The following is a 17,918-nucleotide window of genomic DNA, read 5'->3' on the forward strand; positions in this document are numbered from 1 at the left end:
TGAGTCTATTTTTGTCCTTGTCACTTATGTGTGTCTCTTGAAGGCAGCATATGGTTGTATTTTGCTTTTAGAAATAATCTGCTACTCTGTGTATCTTTATTAGTGAGTTCAGTCCATTTACATTACGGTAATTATTGATGCTTGAAGATTACTGACAACCCTTTTATATTTTGTTTTCTGGTAGCTCTGTGTCTTCTTTGGTTCTTCTCTTTTGTGTTTCTGTCAGCTGTTTTTATTTGGTGGTATTCCATACTTCTTTCTCTTGTTTCTCCTTTTATAAAGCTTTCTGCTTCAGTGTTGGTTTTTTGTGGGTGGTTTCCATTAAGTTATTAAGAGAAAAATTTTTATATATACAAGAGTCCTTTGTCTTATGAGTGCTTCTGCACTCCATCCTCATTGCTACTGAAGATCTTTATCCTCTCCTACGTCTTTAAAAAAAGTTATTGATTTTTTTGGAGAGAGAAAGGAAGAGAGTGAAAAAGAGGCAGGAATGTTTATTATTGTAAGTGATCTGACTGGGGATCAAACTGGAAACTTCTTTGCTTCTGGACAATACTCCAACCAACTAAGGCATTCATCCAGGGCATCTGCTGCTTTTTTATGTTATTGTTTCTACAGATTATCCTTGTTTTTATTGTAACATTTGGGGAGTTTTACTTGTGGTTTTCCTTTTTTATGTTCTTTGTGTTCATTAGAATAATAACCCCTTTGACTATAAACTACATTGGGGATTTTCTGGTGATAAATTCTTTCAGCTTCTATATGTCTCAGAAGTTTATATTTCTCCTTCATATTTGAAGGATAACTTTGATGGATATAGTATTCCTGCCTGGTAATTTCTCTCTTTCAGTTCTTTGAATGTTTGGGTCCACTCTCCTCTGCCTTGTAGAGTTTTTGCTAAGAAGTGAGATGATAATCTAATGGGCTTTCCTTTTTTTGTTATGTTCTTCTTATCCCTAGGTGCCTAGAGGATTCTTTCTTTCTCATTGATGTTTGACAATTTTATTATGATGTGCCTTGGAAAATATTTTTTTGGGTTGAGTTGACTTCATATTCTGTTTGTTTCTTGGATTCAAGGATCTAACACTTTCCATATGCTTAGCAAGTTATCATCAATTATTTGTTTAAGTAATTTCTCCACTCCCTTCTCCCTCTCTTTTTTTTTCTGATATACCCATTATTCTTATATAGCTTTTTCTGATGGAGTCAGACAATTCTTGTAGAGCTCCATCATTTTTTTAAGTTTTGTGAGTCTGTCTTCTTCTATCTGTAGCATCTCTAGTTAATTGTCTTCCATATTACTGATTCTCTCCCCTATTCAGCATGTTCTATTAGCTAAACTTGCTGCCTCATTTTTCAATTCATGTATTGAGTTCTTCATCTCTGTTTTTAAAGTTTCAGTCTCCTTGGTGAAGCAAATATTTTGTTTACTCCTTGGTTTTTTGAACTAGTTAAATTGCCTATAAGTAGTTTCTCACATGTCATTGAGTATTTTCAGAACTTCAATTTTTAGTTTTCTATTGCTTAACTCCAAGGTCTCCATGTGATTGAGATTGTTTTTTAGAGATTTTTCATTTTCTTTCTAAACTATGTTTCTTTCTTGTGTAGACATGGTATTCATTTACTTTTTCCTTAATAACATTTGAGAGTGGTATTATTAAGAAATTTAACAAAAAATAAAATAAAATAACAACTAAAAATTAGAAATACAGTGGAAAGTAAAAAAATTAAAATAATGAAAAGATAAAGGGAAAATTAACAAAAATCAAAGAGCAAAACCAAGAACATAATCCAATGCACACAAAACATGCACAAAATAAGAATAAAAATATAAAAATTAAAGAAAATTAATTTCAAAAGAAAAAATAGATTTATTTTCAGAGATTTTTTTTGTTTTCTTCCAGTAGGTGGCACTGTATTACAAGGTTTAGCTCTGAAATCGTTTGGTTGACCTCTGCTGGGTCATTGCTGTTGCAATCATGGAAGCAGGGCTGTAGTGCAATGGTGGGTAAAGCATGCTGTGAAGTCTTTATTGCTCTAGCAATGGCTATCTCAGGCTTCCTGGCACTCCTCCCCATGATTCAACAGATGAGCAGATTAGACACAGAGCACATCTGCTTTTCAAGGGAGAGAGTGGCTCTGGAGAGTTAGTTGTGAGATCTGTCTCTGCCACTCTCCTTATCCATGAGATGAAGGAGGCAGAATCTGGGAGGCTGGAAGCCACACTTTGGTTTTCTTTGTGCTGTGTGTGGGCTGCTGGCAGATCACAAGAATGCTAGCCATGATCCCTCATTCTGCTGTCACCTTGGTTTAGTATCTTCCCCTCTGCCAGTCAGTCTCATTGTTTCTCCCAGCAGAAGGTAACCCAGTCACTCCGGACCTCACTCCTCTCTGGAACTGACCATGAGTGTGTCTTATCTTCAGCCCCTTTTCTCAACCTTTCTCACCTTTAATCCATTTGGTGGACAGATCTTTTAGACAAGACTGCAAGACCAGCTGGGGTTCCTTCCTTGAGTTATAACTATTTAATTTGTTGAAATTTCAAGGGGAGAGTTCAAGGTTATCTCTCATGTTGCTATTACTCTGAAGTCCAGATCAATAGTGAGTTTTTATGTCATGCTATTTTGTATAATCTACATACATAAAATTCATCATTTTTACTTATGCAATTTGACGTTTTGTCAAATGTAACCACAATTAAAGTATAGAACATTTTCATTACTCAAAGTTTTTCTATGTCCTTTTGTAGTCAATTCCCTCCTCCTAGCCCCTGTCCTTGATAAAAACCCAGCTGTTTTCTACTTCTGTAGTTTAATATTTTCAAAAATGTCATATAAATGGAATTGTATGAAATGTGGCCTTCTGTGCCTGTCTTCTTTTATGTAACATAATGCATTTGATATTTGCTTTTGTTGTGCTATGTATCAATAGTTCAATCCTTTTGTTTTGAGTTAGAGAACAATATTGTACTATAGACTCGTACCAATGTTTATCCACTCACCTTTTTACCATTTGGGTCACCAATGATTTTTGGTGATTAGGAATAAAGGTCTTGGCCCTGGCCAGTATGCTCAGTGGGTAGAACATCAGCCCAGCAAGCAGATATCCTGGGTTTGATCTCTGGTCAGGGCACACATGAGAAGTGACCATCTGCTTCTCTTCCCCTCTCACTCCCCATTCTCTCTCTATTCCCCTCTTGTAGCTAGTGGCTTCAGTGGTTCATCTCAGCCCTGAGAACTGAGGATAGCTCAGTTGGTACTAACATTGGCCCCAGACAGGAGTTGCCAGGTACATCCTGGTCAGGGTACAGGTGGGAGTCTGTCTCTCAATCTCCCTTCTCTCACTTAAAAAAAAAGGAATAAATGTCTTATAAGTCTGACTTTTCAGTGTACAATATATTGATTTATTGAAATGATATATTTTGTCAACATTTATAATCTTCCTTCTATGTGTATGTTTCCCTCTAATTTTACAGGAGTTTGCTGTTTATCTTTCCCACTTTGTTGTTAGAATCCAGGCTTAGAAGGTACTTCTTGTACACCCTTAATAACATTAAAGTGATACAATCTGGTCAAAGCAAATTAAACCCTCTTGAGCAATGTCTGTTTACAGTCAAACCACCTTCTGTGTATCCACTTGAATGATATCTATGATCTCTCAGAAATGCACATCTGAACATAGGATGCCACTATTTTAAGTGTTTGAATAATTACATACAACCATTGAATGGATAGCTTCTTTTTATTGTTTATAGGGTCTGACCCTGTTGCAAGCATGTTTATTAACTATCTAATTCAATTCTTAGAACTTATGAGAGATATGTTATACATAGAAGAGATGACATTTGATCCCTGACAATGTGTCTTGGATTGGAATTTAAGGTTTTTAGTATCTGATATGAGCGTACTCAGTGCCACTCTCAACAGAGTAAAAATATTTATATATATATATTTTTGTCCAACCCATGCTTTTTCGCATCTGGGTGCTTCTGCACATGTTGTTTCTTTGTTCAGCATGTTCATATATTGTTTAAAACTCGACTTAGATGTGTAAAGAAGCCTACCTTGCACTAGACTTCTTTGTCTATGCCCAGTCTGCTGTAATCTTGGGTGTTCCAGAATTAGAATTACTTCAACTACCTTTGTTCCTTTCTCCCTTTCTTCTTCTGGTGTTCCCATTGCACTAATGCTATACCTCTTTTGTACTTCTCCCGAAGTTTTAGATATCATTTTATTTCCTATTCTTTTTTCTTTTAGCTTCTCAGTTTAAGATGTTTCTATTGACATACTTTTAAACTCACTGATTCTTTTCTCAGCCATATCCAGTCTGTTAATGTGCCTTTCAAAGGCATTCCTTATTTCTGTTACAGTGTTTTCATTTATAAAATTATCCTTTTCATTCTTTCTAAAAGTTTCCATGTCTATTCTGTTTTTACATGCTGTCCATTATTTTAGTGCCATTAATATTAATCATAAGAATTTACAATACTCATAATTATAATTTAAAATTTTGTGCCATATCTGAATGTGGTTCTGAAGCTTTCTCTCTCTCTTCAAATGCTATTTTTTTTTGTCTTTTTGTATATCTTATAAATTGTTGTTAAAAACCATATATAATGTCCTGGGTAAAAGGAACTGAGGGAAATAAACCTTTCATGTGAGGTTGTTATATTTATACTCTTAACCATTGTGGGGTCAACACCAAAATTTGGACTGTGAAGATAGAATGTTGGAGAAAAAGAGCTGGGGAGAGGAAAGGTTTTATGTAGGGGGTTATTCTAGGTATTTTGAGTAGAGATAGAGATGAGAAGAGCAAAGTTGATATCCAGTTTACAGTTGTGCTCCTATGTTTCCATCTTTAAGTTGAAGAAAGTTCAGGATTCCTTCAGACACTTAGGCAGATGCCTAGATACTCTCTGAAGTAGCTCATTTTGGGGGGAGAAAGATAGAAATTAAGTCTGAGAGGTGTTAGTTATTTGAACAAAGGAGATATAAAGATAAGAGGGTATATCATTGACTTAGGCTTGCACAGCTGTTTTGTGCCTAAAGTTAAGCATCAGTGTCACTATTTAAATAAATCATCCTGGTATTCTTGCCATGTGAAATGAATCATGTGACCTGAATAGCACTGAAGTATCCATGACCAACAAACCAGACTGACTGAAAAATACTTGTGAATATGATGATAATATATTGGAAATGGGCTGTGAATACAGAAGTGAATATTTCAGGGTGGAAACACCAAGATCCAAATATAGCTGGCAACAGGTAACTTCAAGGGGCTTGGTTAATAGACGATTTTGTTGAACATCCTGAACTTCTAACCCAGCAATTGTTGGCAAATGACATCTGCCACTCAGAGAGGGAGAGAAGGACACTTGTTTTTAAACCTGATATTATTTTGACTAATCAAAGATGGCCTATAACAAACTGCTCTGAGAGAGGACAGCCAGACTGTAAAGTGGAAGTATTTGTTGAACTTAGGCATTTCCAGAGAGACTGGCCTTCAACAAAACTTTCAAGTTTATGGCACTATTTTAATGTTCTCAGGGATATTAAATAATAGAGAAATTATATACTGAAGACAATATTAAGGACCTGTTCATACTTGAGCCTTTGATGGTATGTTCTTACCTCAGATAAATAACCATCTTGACACTGGATCAAAACGTTTTAAACTTTTTTGCCTATCAGGCTGTCGGAATTAAATAAATAGATCTGGAAGCAATGAGTATTGTGATGTTGTGTGTCCACTAGGAAAGAGATGATGTGATGATTGCAGGCATCATTATTTTTATTTAGTTATTTGTTAGTACTAACTTTCACAAGCAGATTTAGGGGTTTGGAAGAAATGTTATTCAGGATTGCAAAAGTTTAGGGATGGAAAACAATATATGTGATGTATAACCATGAGTTTAATCAATAAATCCTGCAAGCTTCTAGATTCCACCACTCACATGACAGTGTATATTACCCCCATAGGCAGTGGGGTCCCCAAATGGGACCTAAAGAAGTTAAGCAAGTGTGCCCAAGATTACAAAACTTGAATGAACCCCAGATTTTGAGCTAGAGTTGTCTTGCTCTAAATCAATTTGCCTTTTCAATTATACAGCATTGTCTGAAAAAGGGTAGAGTTGACCTGAAAATTATATTTTTCTATGCCACAGTTAAAACCCAAGCAACCAAGCAAACAAAGCTCTATTGTGTGTAAATAAGGCTAGATGGCAACTTGGAAAGTACTTAGGACTCTCTAGATCTATCCCAAAGAACATGTAAAGGTTGTAGGCTATTCTTCATCAGGAATTATTTTCTAATTTTTATATGTGCTTTAGATTTTACTTCCTAAGTAAAAAACCAAGGCAGTGTGCAGGGAAAATGAAAATGGATTGGAGCTAATTGCATATGAATGTTCCCTGCAAAATGACATTAGAAAACAATGCCATTTGTCTTTGATTAAAATAAGTGTGTGGGCTCATTTGTTTGCCCTCACCACCACTATGTGAAAGTGAAGCAGCTTAATTTTCATTTTCCTTTCCTCTAAAAATGCCCAGAGGGACCATATTTTGTTTAATGACCTTCAAAATTATTCTTTAGAAATCTGAGGCTATCAGAGTTGGAAGCAATGCGGAAATAATTGTGGATTATTATTGTATGGTGATAGTGGCAGCTGGGCTATTTTTTTCTTTCTGTTCAGACTTCTTATTCATTTTCCCAGAAACCTGATATCCCAAGGTTTAAGTCAGAAGCAAATTTCATATAGGTGATAAAACTCGCCAGACATGGTGTGTAATGTAATTTCAGACAGACCTTTAACTGTTCTTTGGAAACACCCTAGGGAGTGAAGCAGTCTTATATCTAGATGCCCTAGATAATTTACTTTTATTTACTCTCTGACAATGTGTGTAGGTAGTCGCATTGGACATAAAGCAAGCATATCTCTTAAATATTATACTTGTGAACTTAAGTGCTAGTTTTTGTGTTTTTTTGTCTAAACTCCTGTTATCATAAAAGAAAAAAATTGTTACAATAAAAAGTAATAACTAATAACTGGAAACTTGCTTTTGCAAATTATGTATATACATTTACAAAAGACACACAAACACATATGCAGAGCTGGAGTTTGAACATCAACACTGCTTCTATCTTTACATGAACTTTTAAGATGTGTTTAAGGAGGGCAGGAATGAATGGGTGAGGAGAGGTCGAGAAGATTTTTTGTACCATAGTTTGAAAAGTAGAAAGGGCTCTCAACTATTATTTACATAATCTGCCTCACAAACAATTTTCATTTCCTTAATTAAGAGATTCAGAATTTATATGGGATTCCAAACATAAAGTGCATTAGTTGAAAAAAAAAAAAAGAGGCCCTTGCCTTTTGGTGCAGTGGTAGAGCTTTGGCCCAGCATGTGGAAATCCCGGGTTCAATTCATGACCAGTGCACACAGAAGAAGCGACCATCTGCTTTTCCACCCTTCCCCCTCTCCTTCCTCTCTATCTCTCTCTTCCTCTCCTGCAGCCAAGGCTCCATTGGAGCAAAATTGGCCTGGGCACTGAGGATGGCTCCATGGCCTCTGTCTCAGGTGCTAGAATGGCTCTGGTAGCAATGGAGCAGTGGCCCACATGGGCTGACTATTACCTCCTGGTGGACATGTCGAGTGAATCCTGGTCAGGTGCATGTGGGAATCTTTCTGCCTCCCTGCTTCTCACTTCAGAAATATACCAAAAAAAAAAATGAATTGATATGGTAAAATACTTTACCTTGTTTCCTTGTTTATTAAGCAGTCACTCACAACTCTTTCTTACATCTCCACTGATGTTTTTACAGTTTTTGATTACCACTTTGTTTGAACATTTGAGATGAGTGACAAACCAGATTAATATTTTAAGAAAAGTCTGAGAATATTCCCAAAAGTTAAAGCCACTTGACTGAGTATTCTTACATATTTTGCTATTGTTATACTCTTCTTATTCTCAGGAAAAGGGTTATATATTCCTTGGTAGGGAAGTTCAATCCCAGTAGCAAGACTCCTTTACATTCTTATCAGGGGAGTAGAAGAATTGACTTCTTATTCTCTGGTCATTTATCACTGAACCCCAAAAATAGATTGATAATATCTCCATTCTGTTACTAAAACAAAGTATGCCCTCATTTAACCTAGCTATTTTTCTAAAGAACTCTTGAAACCTAATTTTCTAGACCACATGTGCCACCACCCAAATGAATCTGTTGGCTATGAGGAAGGAAACTTTGGAATATTATTTTTTTAGTATAAGAACTAATTAATTAAATCATTGTAAACATCACTGCTAATGTAAAAGCCTATTATACATTTTTTTATTTTAATAATTTTATTTTTTTAATGGGGTGACATCAATAAGTCAGGATACATATATTCAAAGAAAACATGTCCAGGTATTCCTGTCATTCAATTATGTTGTATACCCATCACCCAATGTCAGATTGTCCTCTGTCACCTTCTATCTAGTTTTCTTTGTACCCCTCCCCCTCCCCCTTTCCCTCTCCCTCTCCCCCCTCCCCCCATAACCACCACACTCTTATCAATGTCTCTTAGTCTCACTTTTATGTCCCACCTATGTATGGAATAATGCAGTTCCTGTTTTTTTCTGATTTACTTATTTCACTCCATATAATGTTATCAAGATCCCACTATTTTGATGTAAATGATCCGATGTCATCATTTCTTATGGCTGAGTAGTATTCCATAGTGTATATGTGCCACATTTTCTTTATCCAGTCATCTATTGATGGGCTTTTTGGTTGTTTCCATGTCCTGGCCACTGTGAACAATGCTGCAATGAACATGGGGCTGCATGTGTCTTTACGTATCAATGTTTCCAAGTTTTGGGGGTATATACCCAGTAGAGGGATTGCTGGGTCATAGGTAGTTCTATTTTCAGTTTTTTGAGGAACCACCATACTTTATTCCATAATGGTTGTACTACTTTACATTCCCACCAACAGTGAATTAGAGTTCCTTTTTCTCCACAGCCTCTCCAACATTTGTTATTACCTGTCTTGTTAATAATAGTTAATCTAACAGGTGTGAGGTGGTATCTCATTGCAGTTTTGATTTGCATTTCTCTAATAACTAAAGAAAATGAGCATCTTTTCATATATCTGTTGGCCTTTTGTACTTCTTCCTGGGAGAAGTGTCTGTTCATGTCCTCTTCCCATTTTTTTATTGGATTGTTTGTTGTTGAGTTTTATGAGTTCTTTGTATATTTTGGATGTTAGGCCCTTATCTGAGCAGTTGTTTGAAAATATCATTTCCCATTTAGTTGGCTGTCTGTTTATTTTGTTATCAGTTTCTCTTGCTGAGCAAAAACTTCTTAGTCTGATGTAGTCCCATTCATTAATTTTTGCCTTCACTTCTCTTGCCTGTGGAGTCAAATTCATAAAATGCTCTTTAAAACCCAGGTCCATGAGTTTAGTACCTATGTCTTCTTCTATGTACTTAATTGTTCCAGATCTTATGTTTACATCTTTGATCCATTTTGAGTTAATTTTAGTACAGGGGGACAGACTGTAGTCCAGTTTCATTCTTTTGCATGTGGCTTTCCAGTTTTCCCATCAGCATTTGTTGAAGAGGCTTTCTTTTCTCCATTGTGTGTTGTTGGCCCCTTTATCAAAAATTATTTGACTGTATATATGTGGTTTTATTTATGGGTTTTCTATTCTGTTCCATTGGTCTGAGTGTCTATTTTTCTGCCAATACCATGCTGTTTTGATTGTCGTGGCCGTATACTATAGTTTGAAGTCAGGTATCAAAACCAGGCAAGGATGGCACAAAAAAAGAAAACTACAAACCAATATCTTTAATGAATACAGATGCTAAAATACTAAAGAAAATACTAGCAAATCGAATACAACAACATATTAAAAAAATAATACACCATGATCAAGTGGGATTCATCCCAGAATCTCAAGGATGTTTCAACATAACTAAAACGGTTAATGTAATACACCATATTAGCAAAACAAAGAACAAAAACCACATGATCTTATCAATAGACGCATAAAAGGCTTTCGATAAAATACAACACAATTTTATGTTTTAGACTCTCAACAAAATGGGTATAGAAGGAAAATATCTCAACATGATAAAGGCCATATATGATAAACCATCAGCTAACATCATATTAAATGGCACAAAACTGAAAGCTTTCCCCCTTAAATCAGGAACAAGACAGGGTTGTCCACTCTCTCCACTCTTATTTCATGTGGTACTAGAGGTTCTAGCCAAAGCAATCAGACAAGACAAAGAAATAAAAGGCATCCATATCGGAAAAGAAGAAGTAAAGGTATCACTTTTTGCAGATGATATGATCCTATACATCGAAAACCCCAAAGAATCCACAAAAAGACTACTAGAAACAATAAGCCAATACAGTAAGGTCGCAGGATACAAAATTAACATACAGAAGTTCATAGCCTTTCTATATGCCAACAATGAAATATTTGAGAATGAACTCAAAAGAATAATCCCCTTCCCGATTGCAACAACAACAAAAAATACCTAGGAATAAACATAACAAAGAATGTAAAGGACTTATATAATGAAAACTACAAACCACTGTTAAGGGAAATCGAAAAAGATATAATGAGCTTGTTCTTGGTTAGGAAGAATAAATATAATCAAGATAGCCATATTATCCAAAGCAATATACAAATTTAATGCAATTCCCATCAAAATTCCAATGACATTTTTTAAAGAAATGGAGCAAAAAATCATCAGATTTATATGGAACTATAAAAAACCCTGAATAGCCAAAGCAATCCTATAGAAAAAGAATGAAGCTGGGGGCATTACAATACATTTTTAATAATGCCTAAAATTCTTTTGTAATATAGTATGTTGCTAAGTGAACACTCTCCTCTTAGGACTCTTAGGAAGTATCCCTGTCAAATAAAAGAAGTATCAAAACATTATGATGACATTTAGAGACTTTTGAGGTTTTGCATATACCAATTTTGTATTTGAGGAGCTTATATACTTTTTTATTTAGACAGAATGTCTCTAGACATTTTTGCAGCTAAGATTGGACTTTTAAAATGGCTCTTAGTATGATAGTTGTAATATATGAATTGGGCACATCCTAATGTTGTCTTGTAATTGACTTAATTCTAGTTAGATATTTTGAAAACTGAAGAGAAGAGTACAAAAAGTGAAAGTACAAACTTGTCAGTGCTAAGACAGTGATAGGAATTTTTATTTTTCGTTTACTTGAAAATTTTTTCTCTGTAGGAATGTAAGCCGAAAATGTGGAGAAGCATAATAATACAAAAAGGAAATGCTCTTCTAATCCAGGAAGTTCATGAAGAGGATGGAGGAAACTACACTTGTGAACTTAAGTATGAAGGAAAACTTGTAAGACGAACAACTGAATTGAAAGTTACAGGTAAGAATTGGTTCTTCCAAATTATGGCAAGTGCAATTTTAAATATAATTTTGTATGAGGAAAAATTCAATTTTCTTAAAAAATCCAACTTGCTTTGAATTTAGAATTAGCTGCAAATCAAATAGATGAGAAGCTCACTATTAAAAAGTTTTACTGATAAGCTATATGCATAATATGAACAATTAATTTAGGAAACAAGTGCCCAATTACTGTTTATCTGTTCTGTGCCTTTATGAAAGATTCTTAACTCTTCAAAATGTCATTGATTGTTACTGAACATCTCAGAAGAGGTAAGGTATACTAGAACCACTCTAGAATGCTGACTTACCCCATTTGTAGAAGCTCTGTGTGAAAGCTGCCTCAAAATGAAGTTCTTTTGAACTTTTGGAATGAAATCTTCTTTGACTACATCCCAAATATAATTTACGCAAAATTGATTATGAATGAGTGATTTTATTGTGAGCTTCCAGTGATTCTTGAATGGAGCCACTCCAAAAGACTGGTGTGCATGTGTTTTTTAAATCTGCACTAAAATTAAAGTGTGAACTAGTAATTATACATATAGTAATGGAAGAGAGAAACTCAGGATATTTTTACCTGGTAGAGAATGTTAGAAAATAATCTTCGAAGACAAAGGACATTACCTGGTACCATAAGTGTTATCCTTGACAAAAAATGTAGTGAACCCTAAGAAACCATATGACAAGTCTACCTGCCTTTTTTCCTCAACCAATCTTGACTAGTTTTCTTCTTATATATGTTTTAGGCATGTGTGTAAGTACATACTCACTTGTATTGTAGATAAAATCTGAAGCATGGTCAAATTTGACATTATTCTGATAATTATAATATTTATTGTATTGATTAAATTTTACTAATTCACTTGGATGTTACCTATTTAGATATATAATGTTGATATTAACTTATTGGTTAATTATATTATACTCTCACTTATGATAGGAATGCAAATTTTCTTCCATGTTACTTTTGTTTATATCTAGCAACATTCAGGATTTGAGATAATTTTAAAATCAGCCTAATGATAATGGCACTTGCTTAGTAAGTTCATTGCTATAATTCATATATTTAGTTAAATTTTTGATCCCTGAGTGTCAAGTTGTCTTTGTGTCAATTTTAGAATTCTGAATGTTATCACTAGGAGTACAAAATATATTTTATTAGAAATGTATACAGACAGACAGACACACACACACACACATGCACTTTAGGTCACTCTGTATCCTAATACATGACAGTTTTACTTCTTAGTCTGAATTTGTAGAGTACCTTCTATGAAGGTTTAAATTATTCCTTTGATTAGAACTACATGTTCCTTCCCCATTAGCCTTCAAATTAACTACAATATTGGGTGAATCTCAAATTAGCAAAGATCTGCTTTTGCTTAATTTCTCATTTCCTCAACATGAACTAGACTTTTTGCCTCATTCAAGCAGAAGAGTCAATCATAGGCAATGAGGCATCATTAATAAGTGACTTAACTGTGTACAGATCCTTGCAGCAGCAACACTTTGACCACAGTCACACAATCTTATTAGACGCTTGCAGAGCATTTCCATTTGGAAATCATTTACTAAAGTTTGAAACAATATGATATTTGGCTAGGGTTTTAAGTAGGACCAGAATAAAGTAAATGCCAAACCTCCTTATACTTTCAGCTAATTGGTAATGATGATAACACATTTGGTTTTTTAGTTTCCTTTTAGAATCTGGAAAAAGCATGTTAGAGCTATTTATTTTGTGTACTTTATAAGGTGTTAATTTGCGTGCCCCAAACTTTCAGTGTAGCTGGACTACAGATTTTGAGTCTCACCTGAACTCAATGTTCCAGAGGTTCTCCAATACATTCTTATACAATGTAGTGTGTATAAGAATCATGTGGAAGAACCCAGATAAGATGGAGATAAGGCTCTTTAGATACAGATTCCAGGATCTCTCCCTCAGATTTTAATTCAGTGCATCAACTTGGAATTTGCCTTTTTGTACAGGTAATTCTGGTGTCTGCCTTCTAAGGATTATGCTTTGAGAAACACTAGCTGAGATAATGGTGCTAAATTAGTCAAAAGTATAGGTTTGAATCCTTTGTGCATCTGTTAGTCCAAACACACACACACACACACACACCCCTGAAAACTAATTTTCATAGGCTCCAAATTGTTTCACCTACATTCTTAACAGGTATCATGAAAATATCTGTTCACCAAGATTCTTAGTCACCAAGATAAACCTGTCAAAGAAGTGTGTATATAAAGCAACATTAATCACTAAGTAGTCATATGTTCATTTACTATTTAAATAAAGAAGTATTGAATATGTATTTTGCTAAAAATAATTTAAATTGATTTTGGATCAACAGTCATTTGTTTATATAAGAAGATATGAGGTTTAGTTATTAATTCAAACACTAATCCTCACTGTTTTCTCACCTCTTATCCTTAGCTTGAGTTATTTTTTTTTTCTTAAGTGAGAAGCAGGGAGGCAGAGAGACAGATTCCTGCATGCACTCCACTGGGATCCACACAGCAAACCACTTATGGGGCAATGCTCTGCTTATTTGGGGCCACTGCTCTGTTGCTCAGCAATAGAGCTATTTTAGTGCCTAAGATGAGGCCATGGAGCTATCTTTAATGCCCAGGGCCAACTTCCTCCAACAGAGCCATGGCTGTGGGAGGAGAAGAGAGAGATAAAGAGAGAGAAGGAAGAAGGGGAAGGGTGGAGAAGCAGATGGTCACTTCTCCTGTGTGCACTAATTGGGAATCAAACCTGGGACATCCTCATGCCCACCAACTCTCTACCACTGAACAAACCAGCCAGGGCCAGCCTGGGATATTTCAACCCTTATCCTTTAGTTCTACCTGGAGGATTTTTTTTTTTTAAATAACTCAAATAAAGTTAAGGCCACTTACCTTAAAATAGGAAGGTTGGTAATTCTAAGAAAAACTCACCTAAATTCATCTTATATAAAGCTAAGAGTTGGGCCCTTGCTAGTACATAATATGACTCTGGGTCTGCAAGTTGATCCTGAGCGGGCTTCTTTAGAATCCTGCCACAGTATGCCAACTAAATATTAATATAGGAAATGTGCAAACCTGTAAAAAGTTTTTATGAGTTTATTTGAGCAAAAATGACAATTGCCAGAAAGCAAATTCTCAATGGATTGGGGAAATGTTCCAGAAAAAAAACAGTTTTGCATCTTATTTTATATGTTAGAATCAAAGGGGAAGATATAAGGGGTTTACATGAAATGTAGTAGTGATAGATTAGGGAAGTGGGAGAAAGCAAAACAGGGAAATCTCTGAAATTTAGTAAAAAGTGAAATGGATCAATACTTCCTTTAGGTTGGTGGGTTTAGGATAGTTAACAATTAATATTTACAGCACATAGAGATGGTATATGGGGAATAAGATAACAATAAGGAGCTCTGTAGTCCCTATTCTTGTGGGAGATTGTGCCCTGAGGTGTCTGGATAAAGAAGATGATTCTGACATTCCAAAGGCATGTTATTGTAGATGCACAAAGACAACAGATAGGCTCAGTTAATGTAAAGAATGACCTTTATCAAAAAAGAGACAGTGCTAGGAACTGACTGCTCACCATGACTCACTTTTAGTTAGGAAGTTTTGATTATAAACTTTCTTATGTAGTTATTTTAGCTCTCAGTATTTAAGACTGGTCATGCAGGCCTTCTTTGAGCTTGTCAGGTTTAGTATGTGGCTCCTTTTTCATCCACAAATTCAAATATTCTGTGTGATGTAGAAACAAAATGGCTTCTTGGTAGAGAAGTTGAAGAGGTTGCTCTGTGAAGGTTTATTCTTATTTGCATTATCTTATAGTTACATTTACTTGATATGCTCAGTATTAAACAACAGTGAACATATTTTTTTCTCATCATTCAAAATATAAGGTTGGAATTATTTAAAGAGTAACGCACTCATCCTTGTTTTGAGTTTAGCAATAGGAATTTCAATATGAAATTAGTATGACTGGTTTAATAACAAAATTATGTAGATTGCAGTTTTTTTAAGACTGTGTATGATGTGAGTATACAAGTTTTGAAAGATTATCAAAGTTCTGAAAGGGTATTTTATGACGGTTCTTTTTAAATTTATGAATCTGATAAATATTTCTTCAGTGTAAAGCCAGTAGCCACGGCCACCATCACAGCCCCCTGGTCCATGTAGGTTCGCATTAGATAAGGACAAACGGTGTAAAAGCCTGTAGCCGCGGCCATCATCACAGCCTCCTTGACCATGCAGGTTCACATTGGATTCAGACAGTCGGTAAAGAAACAACGGAGCCAAAAACTGATGGACCATCATCTTTAATCCTACCTTGCACCCAGCGGGCAAGTAAAAACACACACTGGGGTCCAAAACCCACTCATTCAGTGCTCACAAAGCTATTGACTTATCTGAGTTTCCTAGAATCAAAGGTTTCTAGCTCACCAGACTTATTCACCTCTGTTCCCCATCTCCTTCCTTCTCCTTGCACAAACTCTGTACAAACTGGCTTTTCACTCAGCACTCCACCATCTTGGCTGCTTCTCCTGGCCTCCTCCACGTGGCCTCTCTCTGCTCTCTCCTCTAATATTAATCTCAGGAAACCAGAGCAAGTTCCTGGTTCTGCCCCCATTTTATAGTGTAGAAATCAAAACCTTTAATCCAATATACAAAATAAGGAAGTCTCTGATACAAAGTCACTTATCTGAGCCATAACGGGATTATACCACCCCACATCAATAAGGGTGGGAAAGGCTTAGTCCTAAAACCAAGCCTCAGGCTACAAGGATCCTGCTTGCCCACAGCCCACCCCCAAAACACATTAATATCACCTGGGCAACAGGCTTCCATGTGGGCAGTGCCATCTTTAACAAGTGAGCATAATATATTTTATCTGCCCAACAGACAGTAATGAAACAATGAAGCCGATAACTGGTGGACCATTACCTTTAACCCTTGCACCCAGCGGGTAAGTAAAAACACACACTGGGCTCCAAAACCCACTCATTCAGTGCTCACAAAGCTACTGACTTATCTGAGTTTCCTCGAATCAAAGGTTTCTAGCTCACTAGCCTTATTCACCTCTCTTCCCCATCTCCTTCTCTCTGCACAAACTGCACAAATGGGCTTCTCCTTCAGTACTCTGCCATCTTGGCTGCTTCTCCTCTCCTCAATGTGGCCTTTCTCTGCTCTCCTACAGCATGGGCCCCTCTTAGAACGTAGTTACTCTTTTCCCGGAACAATGTGATCTCTCTTCTTTTAAAACCTTTTGGCACGAAAGCCCCCTCCCAACACATATTAATATAATCACGCCCATCCCAAGCAAGAAGGGCAACAAATATCATCACCTAGGTGATTGGTTTCCACGTGGGCAGTGTCATCTTTAACAAAGTAAGCATAATATATTTTATCTGCCCAACATTCAGTAAAACAAGTGTTCTTTAAAGTATATAGATGCTACTGTCTTTAAATAAATCACTTATAAAAAGATCTAGATATTCAAAACTAATAAATTAGAAGGCAGTCATTGACTTTATAAAATTATTTTTGAAGTAATTTCTCATAAGATTTCTTTAAATAGCCAGATTTCTTACTGCATTAGAATAGAATTTGATTTAAGTGCAACTTTTCTATAACACACTTTTAATATATAAATCATAGAAGACCTGTGTGATATTATTGTGGAAATTTCATTCTTTTTGAAACCTGCAAATGAAAGGGGGAGGGGGTTAACAACAAATAGGCGTATGTAATAGTGTGCCCTGATCAATTGGCCAAAGTGCCAACAGTTAACAGTTTTATTTCCCACAACGTATTTCAGTTGGCTACTTGTTATTTTACAAACACATTTTCTTTTCTTCTCACATTGTATTTTGTGCAGTGGGTATAGTGAGAAGGGAAATTTGGTGATATGATGGTGAGAATGTAGAACTAGAACAGGTGATAGAGGAAGAAGGAGGAGAAGGGAGTAAGGGTGGGCATACTAATGGAATAGTCTCCCAAGATTAGAGGAGACAAGCTGCTTTGAGAAGGTCAAAGGCAGACATAAATTATAGAGGCTTCTAACACAAGCAGGAAGCCAGCACTAATTAACTGTATTTGGAAGATAATTCACCATTCACCTTGCAAATCATTCACAAATGCATGATTTTATGCACCTTTTAGGAAATGCTATTTAGAAAAAAAAAAACTAACTTGCCCTCGGGTGAATATGCAAATAATGCCCCTTCTTGGAGTTATTGTTGAGAGCTCTCGAGTTCCTAATTTTGAACTTTTCACACACAGGATACTCTCTTGACCCATTGGTATCTGAAGCCATGGCTAAAAAGAAAGGTTTATTCTATGAATATATGCCAAAAATTTGCTGCTGGGTTACTGTTAACTTGGTAAGTGTCAAAGTGGAAATTGTTGAAGGTATCATTCAGACTGCTTAGCTTGTTGAATAACCTTCCTCTGGTGTGGGGAATAACAGCTATTTACA

The 17,918-nt window shown here is 35.7% G+C and overlaps 1 protein-coding gene across 1 annotated transcript in view; it reads left to right on the forward strand.

Annotated features, from left to right (window-relative positions):
* The window catches only part of IL1RAPL2 (interleukin 1 receptor accessory protein like 2), a 624,194-nt gene that overhangs the window by 55,483 nt on the left and 550,793 nt on the right, over positions 1–17,918 (forward strand). Inside the window, exon 4 of the mRNA XM_066250474.1 lies at positions 11,267–11,420. Within this exon, the coding sequence (XP_066106571.1) occupies positions 11,267–11,420 (154 nt within the window). The remainder of the gene's footprint in view (positions 1–11,266; positions 11,421–17,918) is intronic.

This window comes from Saccopteryx bilineata, chromosome X, assembly GCF_036850765.1.
Source record: "Saccopteryx bilineata isolate mSacBil1 chromosome X, mSacBil1_pri_phased_curated, whole genome shotgun sequence".
Classification (NCBI taxonomy): domain Eukaryota; kingdom Metazoa; phylum Chordata; class Mammalia; order Chiroptera; family Emballonuridae; genus Saccopteryx; species Saccopteryx bilineata.